Source organism: Chiloscyllium punctatum, chromosome 40 (genome assembly GCF_047496795.1).
Source record: "Chiloscyllium punctatum isolate Juve2018m chromosome 40, sChiPun1.3, whole genome shotgun sequence".
Taxonomy (NCBI): Eukaryota; Metazoa; Chordata; class Chondrichthyes; order Orectolobiformes; family Hemiscylliidae; genus Chiloscyllium; species Chiloscyllium punctatum.
The window spans coordinates 50128769-50151933 of record NC_092778.1 but is presented as its reverse complement, the minus strand read 5'-3'; the positions used below and the strand labels follow the sequence as shown (position 1 = coordinate 50151933).

The window sequence follows — 23165 nt, the reverse complement described above, 5'->3', positions numbered from 1 at the left end:
CATTTGTGCTAAATAAAAAAAGGTTATGTCATGCACGCCTCATTTTTGCATGTTTCTGAAAACCAAGGTCATGTCATCGACCAACATCTGGCAAGACCTTATTAACATGAAAAACGTTGTTGATGTTTTTTTCCTGTGCTTTGTTCTAGGATTGCTTTATTTGAGCTGTCCTTCAACACTTGCAAAACTCCCTTTCTAAAACAAATAGATTGACTATCATCTCCCATTCAAACTTTTTTTAAAAAAAGACAGTATTCACTATTCTTTTTGCATCGAAGATGTAGTGAGCTTCAGTGAAGGTTTTAGCACTTTAGTCTTGGTTATGGGTGTAACTTCACCTCCGAATGTAGATAGAGGATGAGAAATTATTGTTGGGGGGGGGGGGGGGGGGGGGGGGGGTGGGAATGCTTCAAATTTCCACTTCCAATACCATCTTTTATGGTACTAGCTGTTACCATTAATGTTTGGTGCCTAATTACTGTCAGAATGTCTTGGATTCATGAATCAAATTTCACATCCTGTATGATGTGATCTGAGTGTTACTCCATATGTTAACTCTCAAAATATTATCATAAAGACTAACTTCTTGGTGAGATAGATTCCTTGAAGCTTATTAATATTACTAACCACTTACATTGCAACAAAGTCACTGACTTTCACATAATCTGGTTCTACAGTTATTGACATTACTGTCCATTATGTAAAAATAGCCATCATTGACCTGCTAGATCTTGTTGGGCGGCATGGTGGCACTGTGGTTGTGGGCGGCATGGTGGCACAGTGGTTAGCACTGTTGCCTCACAGCGCCAGAGACCTGGGTTCAATTCCTGCTTCAGGCGACTGACTGTGTGGAGTTTGCACGTTCTCCCCAGTGTCTGCGTGGGTTTCCTCCGGGTGCTCTGGTTTCCTCCCACAGTCCAAAGATGTGCAGGTCAGGTGAATTGGCCATGCTAAATTGCCCGTAGTGTTAGGTGTAGGGGGATGGGTCTGGGTGGGTTGCGCTTCAGCGGGTCAGTGTGGACTTGTTGGGCCAAAGGGCCTGTTTCCACACCGTAAGTAATCTAATCTAATCTTCTCTCTTACCCAGAGTGTGGCGAGAATTTGGAACACTGCCACAGGCTATTTTCAAAGTGAGTAGCATAGAGGTATTTATAGGAAGAGGAGAACAGTTATGCCAATAAGATTGGAGAGAGCTTAAACATAAATGCTGGCATGGTCTGGTTAGGCTGAATGGCCTAATCCTATGCAATCCCTACATAAGAGTATCTTCTGGGTTTTGCAATGAGACCGACAGTACCACAGAAGAATTCTTAATCCACAATTTTCAATATGCACCTTGTAGAATTAGAATTGCATTTGCTTCCGGCATCAGCCATCGCTGAATCATTACTCACCTGTGTTCGCGGCGATCCATTTGCCAGCGGTTGTGGCAAAGGCCCTGAAATGAGAAGAAGGTGACAAGTTGGAAGTGAACAACAATTTCATATTGCCTTCCAAAGTACTCCTTATGCTAAATGACAGAAGTTGTGACAATTTTCATTTTGTTACCGAGAAGCTGACAATGTCTACAAAAGTCACCTCTAAGTTCAAATCTCACCAAGACAAGTCGTGAAATTGAATCCTCTCTGATGTGCTGTGGCCTGCCAACACAGCCATAATCACTACATTGTTGACACTGGAGCACTGCTGTGGAACTGTCTTGAAGCTGCAGACTTTAATAGCACAACTGACTTGAATATTGCCTCACCAAGGGCTGATTTAATTGGTTCATCCAAGATCAGTAACTGTTTATGACCAGCTCGCCTGACAATGACATGACGCTATTTGATGCATTATAAACAGACTGAATTACTCCACATGCTGCATACAGCATCCAAGTACTGCAAAGTCTTACATTCAATGGAAATGAGCTCAGGAACAACTACATTTAGTTTGAAGTGGTGACTTGTTTAACTAAAAAATATATTTTTTAAAAAAGACATTACTCATAAATCTTAATTCTTTCAACAAGTTTATTGTAAAGTAGTGTGGTAAGGGCTGATGCCAATTACTGTTTTCATCTTTGAGATTTCATTTACAATCCTCCATAGGATTAAAATCTATTTTGCCTTCAGGCTGGAAGCATCAAGCGATGCAACCTTGGACAGTCTCATCTTCATTCTTGGCAACATGTACCATTTATGAATTTACATGTATAAATTCCAGACCCACAAGATGGTGAATTCAGTTTGACTAGCATTTCTGGGAAGCCTTTCACCCTCTAACTCTTCTATTACCGATTAGTTCAGTTCCTTTTAAAAAGAAAGGGTGCAGCCAAAATCTACATAGTTTTGTTTTACTCCAATTGATTAGACAGTTCAATGATAGGACTGATTGTGTAACTGCCTGGTCAGAGTCAGGGCTGGATAAACTATTAAGAAATTCACGCTCGGAAGGACATCAGTATCTTTACTCAGCAGTAATGATCTTCAACAACGAAATCAGAAAAACTCAACAGTTCAGACAGCATCTATGAAGGGATTGCATTATTAATGTTTTGGGTACAGTTACCCTACTTCAGAACCAGTTCAGATTTCCATAAATAAGCTTTTAAGGGAAACTGGGGCCATGGAACATACAGGGATATGAAAAGAAAGAACATGGCATTGGACAAAGCATAGTTGTTCTTTCAAAGAGCCAGCACAAATGTATTGGGCTGAATGGCCTTATTCTGGTGTTGTTGTTTTCTAGGGTAGCTGGAACAGGAGGTGACGAGTAGCCCCTTTCAAATAATGAAATAGGGCTGCACGGAATTAAACATTCGATTTTCTTCTTACAGGACTGAGTGAAGTTTAGTGGCGATTCTCACCTTTCAAATGTGATTCAGTTGGAGTTATTCCAAGTTTCTTGAAGTACTGATCTGTTTCTGGATCCACCACCAAGAGCCTGGCCTCTTCCTCACAGGCCTTGATATGAGCTACAACTTCACTATGCTTCTTCCCTTCAATGTTCACACCATTCACCTGCAAAGAGGGAGCTGGTAAATGCATGATTTTTACGAAACATCTGTTAGATCCCAACCTTCTGAGAAGGGCCAGTAGTCAATAATAAACAATGCCAAATTACAGAGAGTTTGGAAAAGGTCTTGTTACCTCCACAACTCTGTCCTGAGGCCGCAGGCCAGCTTTAGCAGCACAGGAATCTGGATCGACAGATCGGATGTATTGCCCTGGTTTTGCTTTCTCACTGTGAAGGTTAAAACCATAGCCATTTTGGCACTTCTGCATGCAGCACAACCGAGGGCACAGTTCTTTGGTTTGTCCATTGACTGCCTGCAAAATAATGAGAAAACAATGTGTTTTTCAAAAGCACGGAGACTCTCCAGCGCCTCACCGCATCAACAAACATCAGCGGCACTTTTAAACAAGATCACAAAGCGGGCAAGAGGTTCTGCTTCTGCAACTCTAAGGTTTCTGTAACTTGTACACATTAGAGAAAGGGGCCTGCAGTAGTGAACTAATCACTGCCCCACGCTACAAGAATCTAGTCAACTGGGAGGGTCAGTAAGAATGTAGCAGTACTAGGGGTCAGTATAGTTAAGTGGACGAACATAATTTTCCACAGTTCAGACTGAGAGTCTAGATGGTTGTGTTGCCTGTCTGGTGCCCCGGTTTAAGATATATGGGAGGTGGAAGATCCAGTTGTTGTGGTCCATGTGGGTGTCAGCGAAATATGTAGGATTAGGAAAGAGAACCTATATAGGGAATAAGTGCAGCTAGGGGTTTAAATTAAAAAGCAGACACTCAATAATCTGTTTTTATTTACATATGCCACAAGCAAATTGATATAAGTAAGATTAGAGAATTGAATGCATGATGCAAATAGCGGTGTGGGAGAAATGGATTTTGATTCAAGGAACACTGACATGGAAAAAAATGGGAGCTGCATCACTGGAGTGGAATAACTAGGGCAGTAGAAATGGGCTTTAAACTAAAACAGCAGGGAGAACAAAGCATGTGAGAGGAAACATGGAAAATAAAAGGGAGTCTATAAAATGTAATAGACCAGAATAACTATTCTGCCAACAATCATCACAGTATGGCAGAAAGGAACAGAGTGTATAAACACAAGAAAACACCAGATGAGAAGGCCAAAGATTGCAAAAATGGTTAAAAAAAATTAGAAGTCTGCATCTTAACGCACGCATTTGTATCAAAATGATGAATTGTCAGCAATGGTAGAAATAAATGCATACAACATGATTGTCATTACAGAGGCATGGGTACCAGGTGACAGAGTCCAGGACCTGAATGTTGAAAGGTACTTGCCATTTCAAAACAACAGGAAGATAGGAAATGGTGACAAAGTAGCTTTGTTAATCAAGGATGATATTGGTACAGCAAGCAGATGATTTTAGCTAAAAACAGCAAAATGTGGAATCAGATGATTCGAGAGTTTGATGCCGGAAAAGCACATCAGGTCAGGCAGCATCCGAAGAGCAAGAGAATCGACGTTTCGGGCAAAAGCCCTTCATTAGGAATGAGGCTTGTGAGGCGAGGGGTGTTAAGAGATAAATGGGAAGGGGGTGAGCCGGGAAGGTAACTGAGAATGCAGTACGTAGATGAAGGGGAGGGAGAGTGTGATAGGTCGGAGAGGAGGGTGGAGCGGATAGATGGACCAGTCAAGAGGGTGGTGCGCAGTTGGAGGAAGGGGACTGGGATAATGTGGGGAAGGGGAAATGAGGCAACTGTTGAAATCCACATTGATCCCATGTGTTTGCAGGGTCCCAAGGTGGAATAGGAGTCGTTCTTCCTCCAGGTATTGGGTGGTAAGGGTTTGGTGATGGAGGAGGCCCAGGACCTGCATATCCTTGGCAGAGTGGGAGGGGGAGGTGAAGTGTTCAACCACGGGGCTGTAGGGTTGGTTGGTGCAGGTATCCCATAGATGTTCTCTGAAATGATCTGCAAGGAGGCATCCTGTCTCCCTGATGTAGAGGAGACCACATTAGGAGCAACAGGCTGCAGTAGATGAATTGGTGAAGGTACAGGTAAATTTCTGTCAGATGTGGAAGGATCCCTTGAGGCCTTGGAGAGAGGTGAGGGGAGTGGTGTGGGCTCAGGTTTTGCGCTTCCTGCGGTAGCGGGGTAGGTGCCAGGAATGGTGTGGGATGGTGGGGAGCATGGACCTGGCAAGGGACTCACAGAGGGAATGGTCTCTCCAGAATGCTGATAGAGGTGAGGAGGGAAATATACCTCTGGTGGTGGGGTCCATTTTTAGATGGTAGAAGTGGCAGAGGATGATGCGATGTATGCGGAGGTTAGTGTTGTGGAAGGTGAGGACCAGGGGGATTCTGTCCTTGTGTTGAGAGGGGTGGCGTTCAAGGTGGTGGAGCAGGAAGTGGAGGAGATGCACTGGAGGGTATCAACCACCATGCTGGAGGGGAAATTGTGGTACTTGAAGTAGGCCTTCTGGGATTTTCTAAGGTGGAATTGGTCATCCTGGGAACAGATGCTGCAGAGGTGGAGGAATTGGGAAGAAGAGATAGTATTTTTTTTAAACAGGATATAGGGTGTGAGGAAGTGTAGTCTAGGTAGCTGTGGGAGTCGGTGGGCTTGTTGTAGATGTCCATGGTTAGTTGGTCACCAGAGATAGAGATGGGGGAGTCCAGGAAGGAGAGGGAGGTATCAGAGATGGTCCAGGTGAATTTGAAGTCAGGGTGAAAAGGTGTTGGTGAAGTTGGTGACCTGTACAACCACCTGAAGGGAGCACGAGGTGGTGCCGGTACAGTCATCGATGTAGCGGAGGAACAGGTGGGAAATGGTGCCCATGGAGCTGCAGAGGATGGACTGTTCCACGTACCCGACAAAGAGGGTCCCATGCAGGTGCCTGCGGCTACCCCTTTGGTTTGGAGGGACATCCAGTCCGTGTACACATCCACCCGCTATAACAAAGGCCTCCAAGCCCAGATTCTTCCTCTCATGCCATCCCAACCAGTACCCTTCCACCCACCCTCATCCACCCAGCTGAACTGGCCCTCACCCTCAACAACTTCTCTCTCCAATCCTCCCACTTCCTCCAAACCAAAGGGGTAGCCATGGGCACCCACATGGAACCAGCTATGCTTGTCTCTTTGGCAGATGCATGGAACAGTCCATCTTCCACAGTTACACCAGCACTATTCCCCACCTTTTCCTCCACTACATTGATGACTGTATTGGCACTACTTCGTGCTCCCACCAGGAGATCAAACTGTTCATAAAATTCACCAATACCTTTCACCCAGACCTCAAATTCACCTGGACCATCTCGGACAACTCCCTCCCCTTCCTGGACCCCTCAATCTCCATCTCTGGTGACCAACTACCACCGACATCTACATCCCACAGCTACCTAGACTGCACCTCCTCCCACCCTACCTCTTGTAAAAACACCATCCTATATTCCCAATTCCTCCACTGCATCTGTTCCCAGGATGACCAATTCCAACATAGAAAGTCTCAGATGGCCTCTTTCTTCCAAGATCGCAATTTCCTGTCCCATGTAATCGTGATGCTCTCCAGCGCATCTCTTCCACTTCCCGCACCACCACCCTTGAACTCCACCCCTCGCAACACAAGGACAAAATCCCCCTGGTCTTCACCTTCCACAACACTAACCTCCGCATACATCGCATCATCCTCTGCCACCTAAAAATGGACCCCAACACCAGAGATATATTTCCCACCTCACTTCTATCAGCATTCTGGAGAGACCATTCCCTCTGTGACTCCCTCGACAGGTCCACACCCCACACCATCCCACACTCCATTCCCAGCACCTCCGCCAACCACCGCAGGAAGTGCAAAACCTGAGCCCACACCACTCCCCTCACCTCTCTCCAAGGCCTCAAGGGATCCTTCCACATCTGACAGAAATTTACCTGTACCTTCACCAACGTCATCTACTGCAGCTTGTTGCTCCTAATGTGGTCTCCTCTACATCAGGGAGACAGGACACCTCATTGCAGATCATTTCAGGAAACACCTCTGGGACACCTGTACCAACCAACCCTACCGCCCCGTGGTTGAACACTTCACCTCCCCCTCCAACTCTGCCAAGGGCATGCAGGTCCTGGGCCTCCTCCATTGCCAAACCCCTACCAACCGACGCCTGGAGGAAGGACGCCTCATATTCTGCCTCGGGACCCTGCTACCACATGGGATCAACGTGGATTTTAACAGTTGCCTCATTTCCCCACCCCCTACACTATCCCAGTCCCCTTCCTCCAGCTCCGCACCACCCTCTTGACTGGTCCATCACTTTTCCCATCCATCCGCTCCACCCTCCTCTCCAATTTATCACCTTCTCCCTCACCTTCACCTACCTATTGCATTCTCAGTTACCTTCTCTCTAGCACCATTCCCCCCCCCCCCCATCTCATTTATCTCTCAGACCCCTGGCCAACAAGCTTAATTCCTGATGAAGGGCTTATGCTCAAAATGTCGATTCTCCTGCTCCTCGGATGCTGCCTGACCTGCTTTGCTTTTTCAGCACCACACTCTCGACTCTAATTCCAGCACCTGCAGTCCTGACATTCTACAAGATGTGAAAATCAGTCTGGGTAAGTTATAAGAAATAGAAAAAGTTAAAATTATATTGAGAGAGTAGTTTATAGGCCCCTCTAACAATTACACCATGGGGTCAGAGTACACAGACAATTTTTTTAAAAAGGGTACATATAGGGATTGCAATAAGTACAAATGACTTGTACGACACGTAGAATGGACAAATCAGATTGGCAAAGGTAGCCTGGAAAAGGAGTTTGCAAGTTGTATTTGGAATAATATCTAAACCTATCCAGGTACTGCGCTATTCTAGACCTAGCAACTTCCAATGGGACAGATTTAATCAATAACCTCAAAGTAATGGAACCTCCAGGTGATAGCAAGTATAACATAACGTTTCACATTCAGTTTGAAGGGAACAAGTTGGGTCTAAAGCTAGCATTTTAAACATAAATGACAAGAACTATAAAAGGACATTAAGGTAGAGCGAGCTAGAGCGAACTGAGAAACTGAGGTAAAAAAAGATAGAACAGTAGAAGCACGTTGATAGACTTTTAAGATGATATTTATTAACCCTCAGCAAAGGTGGGTCCCAGTGAGAAAGAAAGACTATTTGAGAAGGATGTATCACCCATGGTTAAGAATTGTACCAAATTGAAACAAATATTAAACCAAACTATAAATATTAGTCGCAGATCAGAAGATTGGGCAAATTCTAAGCACCAGAAAGAAGGGTGACAAAAGGGACCAAAAAGGTAGAGTATGAAAGAAATTCAGCTAGTATTTCAAAAGCAGATAAGAGGAGTTTCTACATACAAAGGAATAACTAAGGATTGTATTGGTCCTCTAGAGATTGAGTTCTGAGGAGTTGATAATGGAGAACAAGGAAATAACAGCAGTGCTGAGAATGTATTTTGCATATATCTTCACTAGCAAACCTTCCATAGACACTTGAAAATCAAAACATGACTGAAAGAGAGAAGTTTAAAACAAGGCAGGGAGAAGTTGCTGGGAAAACTATTAGACCCAAAGGCTCACGAGTCTCCAGGATCAAGTAGTCTGTATTTTTGAATCTTAAAAAAGTATAGCTGAAGAGAAAGTGAAAGCATGAATTACAATTTTCCAAAACATCTTAGATTTTGGAAGAGGCCTAACGGAGTGGAAAGTAACAATATAACAACTTTATTCAAGAAAGGAAGGAAACCGAAAAGGAGTCTAACATCCTTCATTGGGAAAATGGTTAGAATCCAATACTAGGAAGGTCAATAACAGGTTAATCATTTTATTACTAATGTTATGTAGCTAATTTTGCCAATTACACTAACATGGGTACAGGAAAGCAAGTTGTCAAGGAAGTAGAGATTCTGCAAAGGGGTACAACTTGCCCATTTACTGTCTAACACTTTCTTTCTCCAGATATTTCCACATCTTCTGAATTTCTCCAGCAGTTTGTTTTTAATTTTTTCATTTACCAGGTCACTTTTTAAGATAAAAAGACTGGTTTGTAACCTCCATTTAATATAATTTCAACTGAAACCAAAAAGTATTCAAGCTATAGGTACTCGCCCAAGCTAAATATACATCAATTCCTCAAACTTTGAACTGAAAGCACCTACAGCACTATATTGTAGGAAATGTCATAGTGATTCTACTTCAGAAATTACTTCATTAACTGTGATGTACTTTGGAGTGTCTAGTGGTTGTGAATAGCACTATATAAATTAATATCTCATGGAACATAGAACATTACAGTGCAGTACAGGCCCTTCGGCTCGTGATGTTGCACTGACCTGTGAAACCAATCTGAAGCCCATCTAACCTACACTATTCCATTTTCATCCATAGGTTTATCCAATGACCATTTGAATGCCTTTAAAGTTGGCAAGTGTCCTGTTGTTGCAGGCAGGGCATTCCACGCCCATACTACTCTGAGTAAAGAAACTACATCTGACATCTGTCCAAATCTATCACATAGGATTTTTTTCCCCACCTATCTCCAATAGTCCAAGTCTAGATTTCTATTTTTGCAATGAGTGAGAAGTCAGCAAAAATTATATAACACAAACACGTGAACCAGGAAAGTCAAGTGCTTCATTACATATTGCACTTCAGTCACCTAATATTTCAACTTTTGGCTGAAGAAAAATTAATTAACTTAATTGGAACACTGCCCGAGATGGAAAGGAAAACACACTACACAACATTGTCAAACAGTTTTCTTTGCTTTTAATCAGTTTGTTCTCAGGCCAATACACAAGGATAACTTTTTCCAAAAGATTGCCCTTGACACAAACCCTTGCCTGTCAGGAGCACAAAGAAAAACTTTCCATCAACAGGAGCTGCAGCTGGGAAAAGAAAAATCAACTTTATATTGACCAATTCCCACAACAAGTGTTTTATAATAGAGATATCCATGTGTCGAATTAAGCAGCAAAAGGCTTTTTTAAAAAAAAAGAGTCAGAAAAGGGTTTTATTGTAAATCTATAGTTTAGCACAAATATTAAAGTATTCATCTTTCCTACATCCAAAGATGTATCGATTACGTGGATTGGCCATGGGGAATGCAGGTTTATGGGGATAGAGGAGGGGATGGGTAAGCTCTTCAGAGGGTTGGTGTAGACTCAATGGGCCAAATGGCCTGCTTCCACACTATAAGGATTATGATTCTCTGGATCCTTCCATCTGCTCAGAAATCAATCGCCCCACTGGGAAGAACTCTGTTCTATTTTTCTAGCGTTGCTGACTCAAGTGTGATTACAACTAGGTGCTGGAGTTATTTTTAAAGTAAAACTGCCTGAACGCATTCGGACACACCTCTAGGACAGGTGAGATTTTAGCCCAGGTCTACTGGCCTGGAGATAAGGACATTACCACTGTGCCACATGACCCTCAAGAACTCAGCATTTTAAAAAAAAAACACCAAGTTACCAAGTATTGGTTACCAAGGGAAGAACTCCATTGTGATTTTTTTTAATCAAGGATGCTATCCCAACAATTAAAGGGAGTCAGGGGTCTGAGTTGAGTATGGTTGCCATTACGAAAGAGAAAGTGCTAGAAAAGCTAAAAGGTCTGAAAATTGATAAATCTCCTGGCCCTGATGGGTTACATCCTAGAGTTCTGAGGGAGGTGGCTGAGGAAATAGCGGAGGCGTTGGTTGAGATCTTTCAAAAGTCACTGGAGTCAGGGAAAGTCCCGGATGATTGGAAGATCACTGTTGTAACCCCCTTGTTCAAGAAAGGATCAAGGCAAAAGATGGAAAATTATAGGCCAATTAGCCTAACCTCAGTTGTTGGTAAAATTCTAGAATCCATCATTAAGGATGAGGTTTCTAAATTCTTGGAAGAGCAGGGTCAGATCAGAACAAGTCAACATGGATTTAGTAAGGGGAGGTCGTGCCTGACAAACCTGTTGGAATTCTTTAAAGAGGTGACAAGTAGGTTAGACCAAGACTTCCAAAAGGCCTTTGATAAGGTGCCACAAGGGAGGCTGCTGAGAAAGGTGAGGGCCCATGGCGTTCGAGGTGAGCTACTGGTATGGATTGAGGATTGGCTGTCTGACAGGAGGCAGAGTGTGGGATAAAAGGTTTTTTTCGGAATGGAAGCCGGTGACAAACGGTATCCCACAGGGCTCAGTGTTGGGGTCGCAGCTGTTCACATTCTATATTAATGATCTGGATGAAGGGACTGGGGGCATTCTAGTGAAGTTTGCCGATGATACAAAGTTAGGTGGACAGGCAGGTAGTACTGAGGAAGTGGGGTGGCTGCAGAAGGATCTAGACAGTTTGGAGGAGTGGTCCAGGAAATGGCTGATGGAATTCAATGCGAGCAAATGCAAGGTCTTGCACTTTGGAAAAAAAGAATAGAAGCATGGATTACTTTCTAAACGGTGAGAAAATTCATAAAGCCAAAGTACAGAGGGATCTGGGAGTGCTAGTTGAGGATTCTCTAAAGGTAAACATGCAGGTTGAGTCCGTGATTAAGAAAGCGAATGCAATGTTGTCAATTATCTCAAGAGGGTTGGAATATAAAAGCACCGTTGTGCTACTGAGACTTTATAAAGCTCTGGTTAGGCCCCATTTGGAGTACTGTGTCCAGTTTTGGTCCCCACACCTCAGGAAGGACATACTGGCACTGGAGCGTGTCCAGCGGAGATTCACACGGATGATCCCTGGAATGGTAGGTCTAACATATGAGGAACGGCTGAGGATCCTGGGATGGTATTCACTGGAGTTTAGAAGATTAAGGGGAGATCTAATAGAAACTTACAAGATAATACATAGCTTGGAGAGGGTGGACACTAGGAAATTGTTTCCGTTAGGAGAGGAGACTAGAACCCGTGGACACAGCCTTAGAATTAGAGGGGGTAAATTCAGAACAGAAATGCGGAGACATTTCTTCAGCCAGAGAGTGTTGGGACTGTGGAATCCATTGCCACAGAGTGCAGTGGAGGCTGGGACACTAAATGTCTTCAAGGCAGAGATTGACAAATTCTTGATGTCACAAGGAATTAAGGGCTACGAGGAGAGTGCGGGTAAGTCGAGTTGAAATGCCCATCAGCCATGATTGAATGGTGGAGTGGACTCGATGGGCTGAATAGCCTTACTTCCGCTCCTACGTCTTATGGTCTTAACACACCTTGAACCCAGTCCTCCTGCTGTAGAGGTAGGGATACTACCATCGTGCTATAAAAGTCCAAACTTGAACTCCATTCTTAATTTTTATTTTGCATAACCTATTGTTCTAATCAAAGTGTTCAGTGATGTTATTACATAACTCTGGAGTAGGTGGGACTTGAACCCAAACTCACTTCTTAAATGCAAAAGTCCAATGAATATTACCTGCACTAAATCAACTCTGGAGCTGGTCTGTTTGAGTGTCAAAGAGACTAGCATTTCTAACTCTGTTGGATTCCCTCAGTTAAGGGAAAAAAAAAGTTGTATTTATAGTGATTTAAAAACAATGATATATTCCCACTGTTATACAGAGTCAGACATCCTTCTTCTAGGATAATCAACAAAGAGCAACGCCTTGACAGAAACAAAGTCGATACCAATGTCTATGCACCTAAACAGAGGTTCTTTCTAGTACCTGTTTTAAACTGGCTCTACTTTCACTTACGTCTCATAGAATGTATACTATCAATGTAAGATTCTACTGGGATTCTTTCTTTCAGTCCTTCTTTTTAATGTAAAGTATTTCTTCTAAAAGCTCAGACAAATAGGACTCCACATCAACATCACTTAAAGCCAGAGATTCAGAAGCTAACAAACTCTTCACCATTCTTATTTTCTCTACCTCCCATGTCAAGGGGTAACATTTCCAATTTTCTCCCACAAGAAACATCACAAATCCTCCAAAACTGGAAAATCCATCACCAACATTTGCATTTGAGAAATCCATAATTTCATATTTTTGCGATCAACCAAAGCAGAGAAACTGGATCATAACCTTCTCTATTTTCAATAACTTAAAAGGATTTTAAATTCACTCAAGATATTTTCCACCTTTTTTTTGTTCACTGTCAGACTAAGTTCCAATACAGCAAAACTTGCATCTTATCAGGTCTGGTCTGTGCACCTAACGAGTTCAGCTCTCCAATTCAGCTGTTCCACCTCATCCTAAGTAGCAACCTCATCTTTCAAACCAAATCTAGTACGACTAATTGCAATAGCATTTACATTTTCCAAATAAAACTTTTAGCGTAGAATGACATTTCACCTACCCTGCTGAATTTCCAATCCCATATATTTGAAACTCCAGCCGCCTGACATCCAAATTTTGGATCCTTTCCTAACTCAATTGATAATCTTTTCTTCAAAGTCATTGGTGCCTTCCCTGCTGACAGAAAATCATTCTCACATATCATAAAGATGCCTGAAATCTTTTGATTATAGTGCCAAGAGAACGTTGGCATGTCCACCTTCAGTTGCAAACACCCCAGCATTAACTGAACTGCCTTTACTGAAAAATAATCAGACTTAAGGAACATTATTTAACCCTTAAATACACTCGTGGAATTTCCAGAGCTTCCTGCTGTATCCCTGATGTTTCCTTTGGAGGTCGAAAGGATACTTCCCGCTTGAGTGGGTTACCCTGAAGGAAAGTCACCTTGCTACCTATAGAATTACACTTCCAAGGAAAGGTTGTCAAAAACAAAAAAGGCATTTAAAATTACTTCCCCAACTGTAGGAGTGCTCACCCTAAATCTGTTCCTTCTTACATTCCTCAACACTTCAGTTACTGACACAGCCTTGGCCATTTAGGTCCCATATGGTAGGACATTTTCCATATAACTCCATCTGTATGACAAAGTCAATTGACCTCAATGATCAGCCTCTGAATATATTCAGTTCTTTCCAGTTCTGTAATTCTTAGTTTAGAATGATTAAAGAGACTATCTTCCATTGCACTGTAAGCCACAAGCACCCCTCAATTATGGGATCATCTACCTTAAATCCCTTGTCCAAGAATGCTCTCCATTACCCCCACGAACTGGTTGCCTCGGTTGGCTTGACCTCTTTGCTCACGCTGAGAGCATGAATATTCTTCTTGGAATATTCCTATCAGGATGTCTACATGAAATCCTCTTACTGTATGTGACGGTTTGCAACAAAAATGTACTCTCCAAATGAGTACAGGAAGTGTGCGTTCCAGTTCTCCGCCCTCAGAGTCATAGAGTCATCGAGTCATCCAACCCGTCCATGCCAACCAGATATCCCAACCCAATCTAGTCCCACCTGCCAGCACCCAGCCCATATCCCTCCAAACCCTTCCTATTCATATACCCATCCAAATGCCTCTTAAATGTTGCAATTGTACCAGCCTCCACCACATCCTCTGGCAGCTCATACCATACACATACCACCCTTTGCATGAAAAAGTTACCCCTTAGGTCTCTTTTATATCTTTCCCCTCTCACCCTAAACCTATGCCCTCTAGTTCTGGACTCCCCGACCCAGGGAAAAGACTTTGCCTATTTATCCTATCCATGCCCCTCAATTTTGTAAACCTCTACAAGGTCACCCCTCAGCCTCCGACGCTCCAGGAAAAACAGCGCTAGCCTGTTCAGCATCTCCCTATAGCTCAAATCCCCAACCCTGGCAACATCCTTGTAAGTCTTTTCTGAACCCTTTCAAGTTTCAGAGCATCTTTCTGATAGGAAAGAGACTAGAATTGCACGCAATATTCCAACAGTGGCCTAACCAATGTCCTGTACAGCCACAACATGATCTCCCAACTCCTGTACTCAATACTCTGACTAATAAAGGAAAGCATACCAAATGCCTTCATCACTATCCTATCTACCTGCGACTCCACTTTCAAGGAGCTATGAACCTGCACTCCAAGGTCTCTTTGTTCAGCAACACTCCCTAGGACCTTATCATCAAGTATATAAGTCCTGCTAAGATTTGCTTTCCCAAAATGCAGCACCTCGCATTTATCTGAATTAAACTCCATCTGCCACTTCTCAGCCCATTGGCCCATCTGGTCCAGATCCTGATGTAATCGGAGGTCACCCTCTTCGCTGTCCACTACACCTCCAATTTTGGTGTCATCTGCAAACTTACTAACTGTACTTCTTATGCTCGCATCCAAATCATTTATGCCAATGGACCTTTCTTCCTGTCCTGCTGCCAATCAATGGATCAAACTTTCTGTCCCAATATTTAGAAATTTGTCATTTGCAAAGCCACCTACATTATTCCCATCAAGTATTTTGTGGGTAATCAAGACCTATAACAACCTGCTTTTAATGACTTTGTCCACTATTGGTGAAAATTGCGTATGGAATTCCGTTCATTATCCAATATCTTCTGGTCCATGCCTACTGCTTCAGGCTAAATAAACCCTTACAACCAGGTGTAATGGTGTTTTTCAATATTACATTGCTACGCGATCATTGGGGTTCACATTCTTTGCCCACAATGCCAAGACCCTTTAATAGTTGCCTGATTTTTGAAGAGGAGAGGGCAAATGAGTATAACTGTTTTTGCAGTTTCCAAATATTCCTCTTCTGACCAACAGATTCCTATTTCCCATGGTCAATAATATTTCCGGGACCTCTTGAAAAGAAACTCTAGGTTTCCTCATTGGAATAGAATAGCGTCCTGAACCTGCAAATTACAGGTTTACAGCTTTACTGAATATAAATGTTTTGTTTGTTCTCTATAGTTAAATGCATTTTCAAAGACTCACTCGATGAACATGGTAAGTCACTGAATGACATCAGTGCTCATGAAGTGTCACAGCCCTGCAATTTCACAGGATGAACCATTCTTAAAAGGGAGTCAAAAAAAAAACCATTCCCAAATTGAAAGTAGACAGAGCTTTCATATTCTTTGACCCTATTTTTGTCGGTTTTGTTCAGAGTTTCTAAGTAACAGCTCAGCTAATTGATGCTATATACTGGAGATAGAGTCACTATGTAATATGGCAGACTTAAATGTATCAACAACTAAGATAGTCATGAACTTACTTCAACCTTCAGTCACTAATATTTTCTTGCCACTCATTCTTACCCTCATTTACCCTCAGAGCTATCTGTTTCATAAATTGCTTCAAATACTTAGGGGAAGTGATAGCCTAGTGGTATTATTGCTGGACTATAAATCCAGAACACCAACCCATTCTGGGAACCTGGGTTCAAATCCTGCCATGGCAGATGGTGGAATTTGAATGAAATAGAAAAGGGGTGACTGGAAGTAGGTATCTAGTAGTGACCATGAAAACCATCTGGTTCACTAATGTCCTTTGAGGAAGGAAATCTGCCATCCTCAACTGGTCTGGCCTACATCTGGCAAGGTAACTGACTCTTAATTGCCTTCTAGGTAATTAGAGATGGACAATAAGAGCTGGCCCAGCTGCTCACATCCCATGAATGAATTTTTAAAAAATGATTCATGATGGTGACATTTAGAGTCACACCAGAAATATCTATTAACTATTTCTTGTGGATTCCTGGGATTCATTAATTGTTTGCTATCTGCATTTGTCTTTTATTCAGAAGTCTATAAAACGGGGACAATACCCCTCAAAACGTCATTCAACAAATTTTATCTTCTATAGAAGAATGTGGATCTAGGCGTCCTTTGACTTTGCAGAATCAGCAAACAGTATTTCATTCTCTCCAGAGTCATATTGGACTCAAAACATTAACTGTTTCTCTCTCCACAGCTGCTGCCAGGCCTACTGGTTTTCTCCAGTGTTTTCGGTGTTTGTTCAGATTGCCACCAGCAATGTGATTTTGCTTTTATCTTCCAATTTCTGTATCACTGCAGAACTCACAACATGAGCTGTGATAAAGCAGGAAGAGACGGTGTCCTGATAAACTTCTTTTTAAGGGCAACAAAAAGTCAATGTGAGATTGAACCCATTAAAACCTAATGCCAGTCTGTGAGATTTGTGCACACCATCTAATAGTTTAAACTCCATCACTGAATTTGGGAACAAATTTCTTCACTCTTTTATATAATGTCTCAAATGCATGATATATTCTTCCATAGACTGATTATCCACCTTAAATGTGGCACAAATTGGCAATGATTTCCAACAAGTTGCGCTTTTTCCTCCAAAGAGAAATTGGAGATTCTCATACGATTTATGGTCCAAATTTCCATAAATCATACAAGAATTTCCGATTTCTTAGGCCACAGAGTCAGACTTGTTCAGCACAGAAACAGACCCTTCGCTTCAACTCCTCCATGCCAACCAGATATCCTAAATTAATCTAATCCCATTTGCCAGCATTTGTCCCATATCCCTTTAAACCCTTCCTATTCATATACCCATCCAGACGCCTTTTAAAATGTTGTAATTGTACCAGCCTCCACTACTTCCTCTGGCAGCTCATTCCATACATGTACCACCCTCCGTGTGAAAAAGTTGCCCTTCAGTTCTCTTGAAAAAGCTTCACCCCTCTCACTTTAAACCTATGCCCTCTAGTTTTGGACTACCCCACCTTGGGAAAAAGACCTTGCCTATTCACCCTATCCATGTCCCTCATTAGGTCAACCCTCAACCTCCGATGCTCTAGGGAAAATAGCACCAGCCTATTCTGCCTCTCCCTATACCTCAAATCCCCGGTTACATTTTGATTTTGAAAATTCTTTATTTCTAATTTTACTCCATCCAGGTAAGCATAAAAGTCAAAGAATATCTTGCTTCTTGTTTAAGAGAAGTGACCAGAATCCATATCTCCACCTCATTCCTCTACTGTTGTGGTTCTGTTCACCGAGCTGGGAATTTGTCTTGCAAACGTTTCATCCCCTGTCTAGGTGACATCCTCAGTGCTTGGGAGCCTCCTGTGAAGCACTTCTGTGCTGTTTTCTCCGGTATTTATAGTGGCCTGTCTCTGCCGCTTCCAGTTGTCAGTTCGAGCTGTCCACTGCAGTGGCCGGTATATTGGGTCCAGGTCGATGTGTTTGTTGATAGAGTCTGTGGATGAGTGCCATGCCTCTAGGAATTCCCTGGCTGTTCTCTGTTTGGCTTGCCCTATAATGGTAGTGTTGTCCTCTACTGCTTGTATGGCTCCAATTTGGATACCACCAGTAGATAATCAATTTGGGATCCTACAGTGTGACTCAACCAGTTTGCTTTAAACAAACATCAGGAACTTTGCTTCTGTCTGAAAAAGGAATTTGCTTCTGCTTTCTTCATCTTCCCACACAAGAGAGATCGGAGTTGATCCTTTGCTACCACGTTTCACACACACAGATATCCATATGCTAAATTAGGCAGTAAAAGACTTTGAGATTACATAGGTTTTATTGTAAATCTATATTGTACAGTACAAACAAATTTTCAACTTTCCCTCATGTACATGTCCCTGTACAGAAAGCAATCACCCCACAGGGAAAAAATTTTGCTTTTAAATACTAAAGTCCAATGAGCATCATCTTACTCCCAACCAACTCTGCAGCTGACTTGTTTGAGCCTTCAAAACGAGCTACATTTCCAACTCTGACAAGAAATATAAATTTCATCCATAATATAAAGCCTACAGCTCTACAAATCCACCCTTACATCAGAATAGACTTTGAGGCCTATTGACTGCTTTCACTTTAAATTCATAGTCTTATGTGGTGCAATGCCACACAGTGGTGGCAAGGGTGAAAGGCACCATTGTATCTGATTATGCCATCCTGTGAATCAATGTATATAATAGACTAAACAACAGAAGGGAAAAGAAAATCACTTTCTCCTCTCAAATAACGCACCCACACAAACATATGAAATGAGAGGAGGCCATATAACATTATGCGCCTGCTCCAGGCTGAAAATAGGTTGAAATTATTGAACACTGATGATGGAATGAGGGAATAGCAACAGTCACAGAATCTGCCAAGCTGCAGATGCTTGTGATATCCATCAGTTAGTGTCCCATCTTCACTTAACTACATACAAATCAGATAAACAGACTTGATCAACTGGGAACAGTGTCCTTCTCTCTTAACCCAAAAAGGGGATCTCCGTTGCCACACGGTGGCACAGTGGTTAGCACTGCTGCCTCACAGCGCCAGAGACCTGGGTTCAATTCCCGCCTCAGGCGACTGACTGTGTGGAGTTTGCACGTTCTCCCTGTGTCTGCGTGGGTTTCCTCCGGGTGCTCCGGTTTCCTCCCACAGTCCAAAGATGTGCAGGTCAGGTGAATTGGCCATGCTAAATTTCCCGTAGTGTTAGGTAAGGGGTAGATGTAGGGGTATGGGTGAGTTGCGCTTCGGCGGGGCGGTGTGGACTTGTTGGGCCGAAGGGCCTGTTTCCACCCTGTAAGTAATCTAATCTAATCTAAACAGTGGCAGGTCACCCAACAATGGGAAGCGTGCAGCATCTTCCAGTTGTGGAGTCGCTACTACTTTCAGAATTGCTCTGTTTTCCACCCGTGCAGGGGAAGAGATACTGGAGAATGCTCATTGAACCCAAATTGAAGGCATACATCATGAATCCTGAAAGCTAAAAATGTTTGCAGTTATCATGTGATTACCAATATTGAATTATAGCCTTTACTTAACTCAGTGATCATATTTCATTCAATAGATATTTGAGTTTTGACTTTTTAAAAAGATGTCAATGAAACTCCATAACATTGCACTAAGACACCATTAGTAACAATATCAATGGAAATGAGTGCAAGTGGTTGTAACCCCACAAAGTATCGAGATATTTAACCCCATTGTATTTAAAACTCTCACCTCTATAAACAGTTAATACTAACGCACAAATTTGCCACAAGTTTGCACCATCCATCTCAGAAGGGCAGTGAATCAGTATACCCCCACAAGGTTTGTGGCCAGACATATTCCTCACCCATATATTTAAACTAAACTTGATAGCAGTCATTTTAGCAAGTAAATAAAGCCATCAGGACCAAGAGCTGCTGAGGCATTTGCTGACAGTGACTAAGGATGTTTCAAAGAAAGAAGAATGGAGCACACAGTCTGTATAATCACTCACAGATCCATGGGAATTACAGGAGGTCATACACACTGGCCACCTGGTTAATGGATGTGGGACAAACAGTAAAGAACTCCTGCTTCATTTGTACAGGAGCTCAGCCAGACTGCACCTCGACTACTGCGTGCAGCTTTAGTCATATTTCAGGAAAGGTATTATTGCCATTGAGGAAATGCAAAGGTTCACTAATCCAAGGATGGCAGGACTGTCCGGTGGAGAGAGATTGGGCAAACTGAGCATGGATTCTCTGGAATTTCAAAGAAAGAGGCAATCTCACTGAAATTTACAAAATACTTCAGGAATAAAAAAAGTGGAGGATTCCCTGAATTGCGAAGGCTAGAACTAGGGGATACAATTTAAAAATAAGGGGATTGTCCTTTAGGACCAAGATTAGCAGACTTTTCTTGACTCAGAAGCTAGTAAATCTTTGGAATTCTCTAAGTTAGGGGTTGTGGCAGCTTAGTCTTTGGGGTATATTTTAAAAAGGTAGAAGTTGTAAATTTTTAAATATCAATTGTGTACAGGGTTAGAGGATAGTATGGTAGGAGGCACTGAAGTATTCAATCAGGCACGACTGTATCAAATCATTGAATGGGTCAGATGGGCTGAGTGGCCTTTTCCACTTAGAATGTTTCTAAGACTGCTTTTCCATCACTGAATTCTGAAGTTGTGTTTCAATCTAATAATACATTTACTTTGAAACACTTTTCAGGAAATAACTAATTTTCCAACCAAAGAAACACCAAGAAAAGTCCTGTTCTACGCATTTTTTAAGAAGGTGCAATTAGCAAATCAGTCACACATGAATAAAACTCTGTTTGATCTCGGTGTGTTAGATAAAATTCATAACTGAACATTTTACAAGCAAACTGCTCCCAATGTTTATATCTCTGGCTGCAGGTAGTATATATTATTGGCTCAGCCAGACACTTCCTTACAACTCCCATGTTCCAAATTATTCTCCATTATAATAGCTCACATTAAAATTTTTTAAAAATAAAAGCACATTAGTCACTAGTGCCTATTTTTGACAACTCTCTTTTACTTGACATAATGATCTCAACTCATGAGACACGTTTATAGGTTCAGCACTCTCCACAAATAGAAATAGTATTTGGCTTTTAAAGTAATCTCAAAATATTCAAACACCATGAGTCTGAGGATTCCTCCACATTACCAAGTTGTAGATGTTTGCAGTTACAGCTTCCAAACACTAGTGAGTCTTTCAGCAGCCTTTCAAAATGTTGTGGTTTTTGGTTGTTCACAAAAAGAACTTTAATATGCTGGTGAAATGCACTGTAATGTTAGGCAACGTGGATTATGGCTGAAATCACAAATTAGTATAGAAGTGAGCGAGCAAGGAACTTTTGATTCCATACCAGCCTGATTGTTTGACTGTCCCAGAGTCAGATAGAGTTTAACTGCATAATACATTCTGCATTTCCAATGCTGGTATAAAGGGCTATTGAAACATAAGATATTATGTTGCTGCTTTGCTGACTTCCAAAATTCATGATACCCAAACTAATTTTAATTGAAGTCCTTTCATTCAGCTACAGTGGGTTCAGCGCATGCAAGTGTTACAGCTCAGAACAGGATGGTCTTAAAAGATATTCAATTTGAATCATCACACACTGACCTTCCCTGAAGTTCAAGTTACTGAAGGATCATTAAAGAGAAGACATTAACTTATAGAAATTTCCCACAATAGATCCATGTCAAATTAGACATGTTGTAATGTGGAGACTATAATGTAGGGCAAGAACTGTCCCACATACAACAGGATAAACAACTGGTTAATCTATTTTAGTGACATTGGGATAAGGAGAAATATTTGTTGGAGAACAGATAAACTTCCTACTCTTCTTTGAAGGTTAGATTTGGATCTTTGACATCCACCTGGCTTTCAAAAAAATGATTTAAAAGATATGGATTAATTTGAGACATTGCACAATAATATTTGGCATACTTGGGAGGAATAAATGAGTTTTGGACTCATAATTCCCAAAGTTCTCCATGAATGAGGTTTACTCTGCCTCATGTCTGGGTCTGTTATAAACTGATTTGCTGTGATCAACAACTCCTTGTGTTATTCAACGTCCAAGATAATGGAGGACAAACTAAGTGGAACTTGATCTTTTTCCATCGAGCAATTCCAATGTAACTAACTAGTGCAACAGTTAGACGGGTCCACAGTTTAATAGCTCATTCATCTCTATTGCAAAATGTACTCCAGAATGCTGCTTTCGTCTGAGACTCAAATGCAAATACATAGAATTTCAAACCTTCCTCTTGCACCCAATCTCTATTGTTGCTTTAAACTCGCAAATCTTGTTTTCAGTTTTTTTTTAAATGGACTTGCAGGTTTTTCAGATTCAGCATAGCTCTTTGGGTTAATAAAAAAATAAACTCTCAGCCAAAAAAACTCAAGTGCATGAGTGGAAATGGACACCAATAATACAGGAACATTAGTAGCACAGCAGACTAATCAGCAAAATGATATCTTTGTTATGGGAGGACTTTTAAAATTTGTTCATTGCTACCTTCTCAAGGGCAATTAGGGATGGACAATGAACTGCCCTCTTGAAGTGCTGCAGTCCATAATAAATACTTTGTTTCCCAAGTGGCACACTTTCCGTGCTGCTACATTACTAGTACCTGCCTCCATCATATTTCCTAGCAGCACATTCTAAACCCTGCATGAAAGAGATTTATTCCTCACAACTGCCATTGTTTTGTTTGCCCAGCTCTTTACATCTATGCCCTCTCATTCTTTGTTCTTTTATGAACTGCTTCTTTGTAACTACTCTGTCCAGCCAACTTGTGATTTTGAAAACTTGTCTCCAAGGAAAACAGTCCCAACTTCTTCAATCCATCTTCTGAACTGAAGTTGATCCAACTTGTGTCGGACCAGTATTTGCCACTGGGGGGTTTTTGGATTGCTTTCCCTTCGGGTTAACCTTCCACCACTTACAATTTCATTTGATTTTCTAGACCCTGGTATTGATATTATCATAGACTTTCACTATATACTATTTTAAAGAAAGTTTCTATTGGTTCACAAACATATGTAAGAAGGTGGTAATGAAATACCAGAACAATCCTGGAGAACTGAAAACCTGACAACAAGGAAAATCTGACATTCTGGCTAGACTTTGATGATAATTAATTGGAATCAAACATTTTACAGCAC

At 41.8% G+C, this 23165-nt stretch overlaps 1 protein-coding gene across 2 annotated transcripts in view; it reads right to left on the bottom strand.

Annotated features, from left to right (window-relative positions):
- Positions 1-23165, bottom strand: part of nherf2 (NHERF family PDZ scaffold protein 2) — a 130905-nt gene that overhangs the window by 5680 nt on the left and 102060 nt on the right. For both annotated transcript variants that reach the window (XM_072559847.1, XM_072559848.1), the window contains 3 exons: positions 3132-3311; positions 2849-3002; positions 1395-1438 (listed from right to left, as the gene is read on the bottom strand). In XM_072559847.1, coding sequence (XP_072415948.1) covers positions 1395-1438; positions 2849-3002; positions 3132-3311 — 378 coding nt within the window. The remainder of the gene's footprint in view (positions 1-1394; positions 1439-2848; positions 3003-3131; positions 3312-23165) is intronic.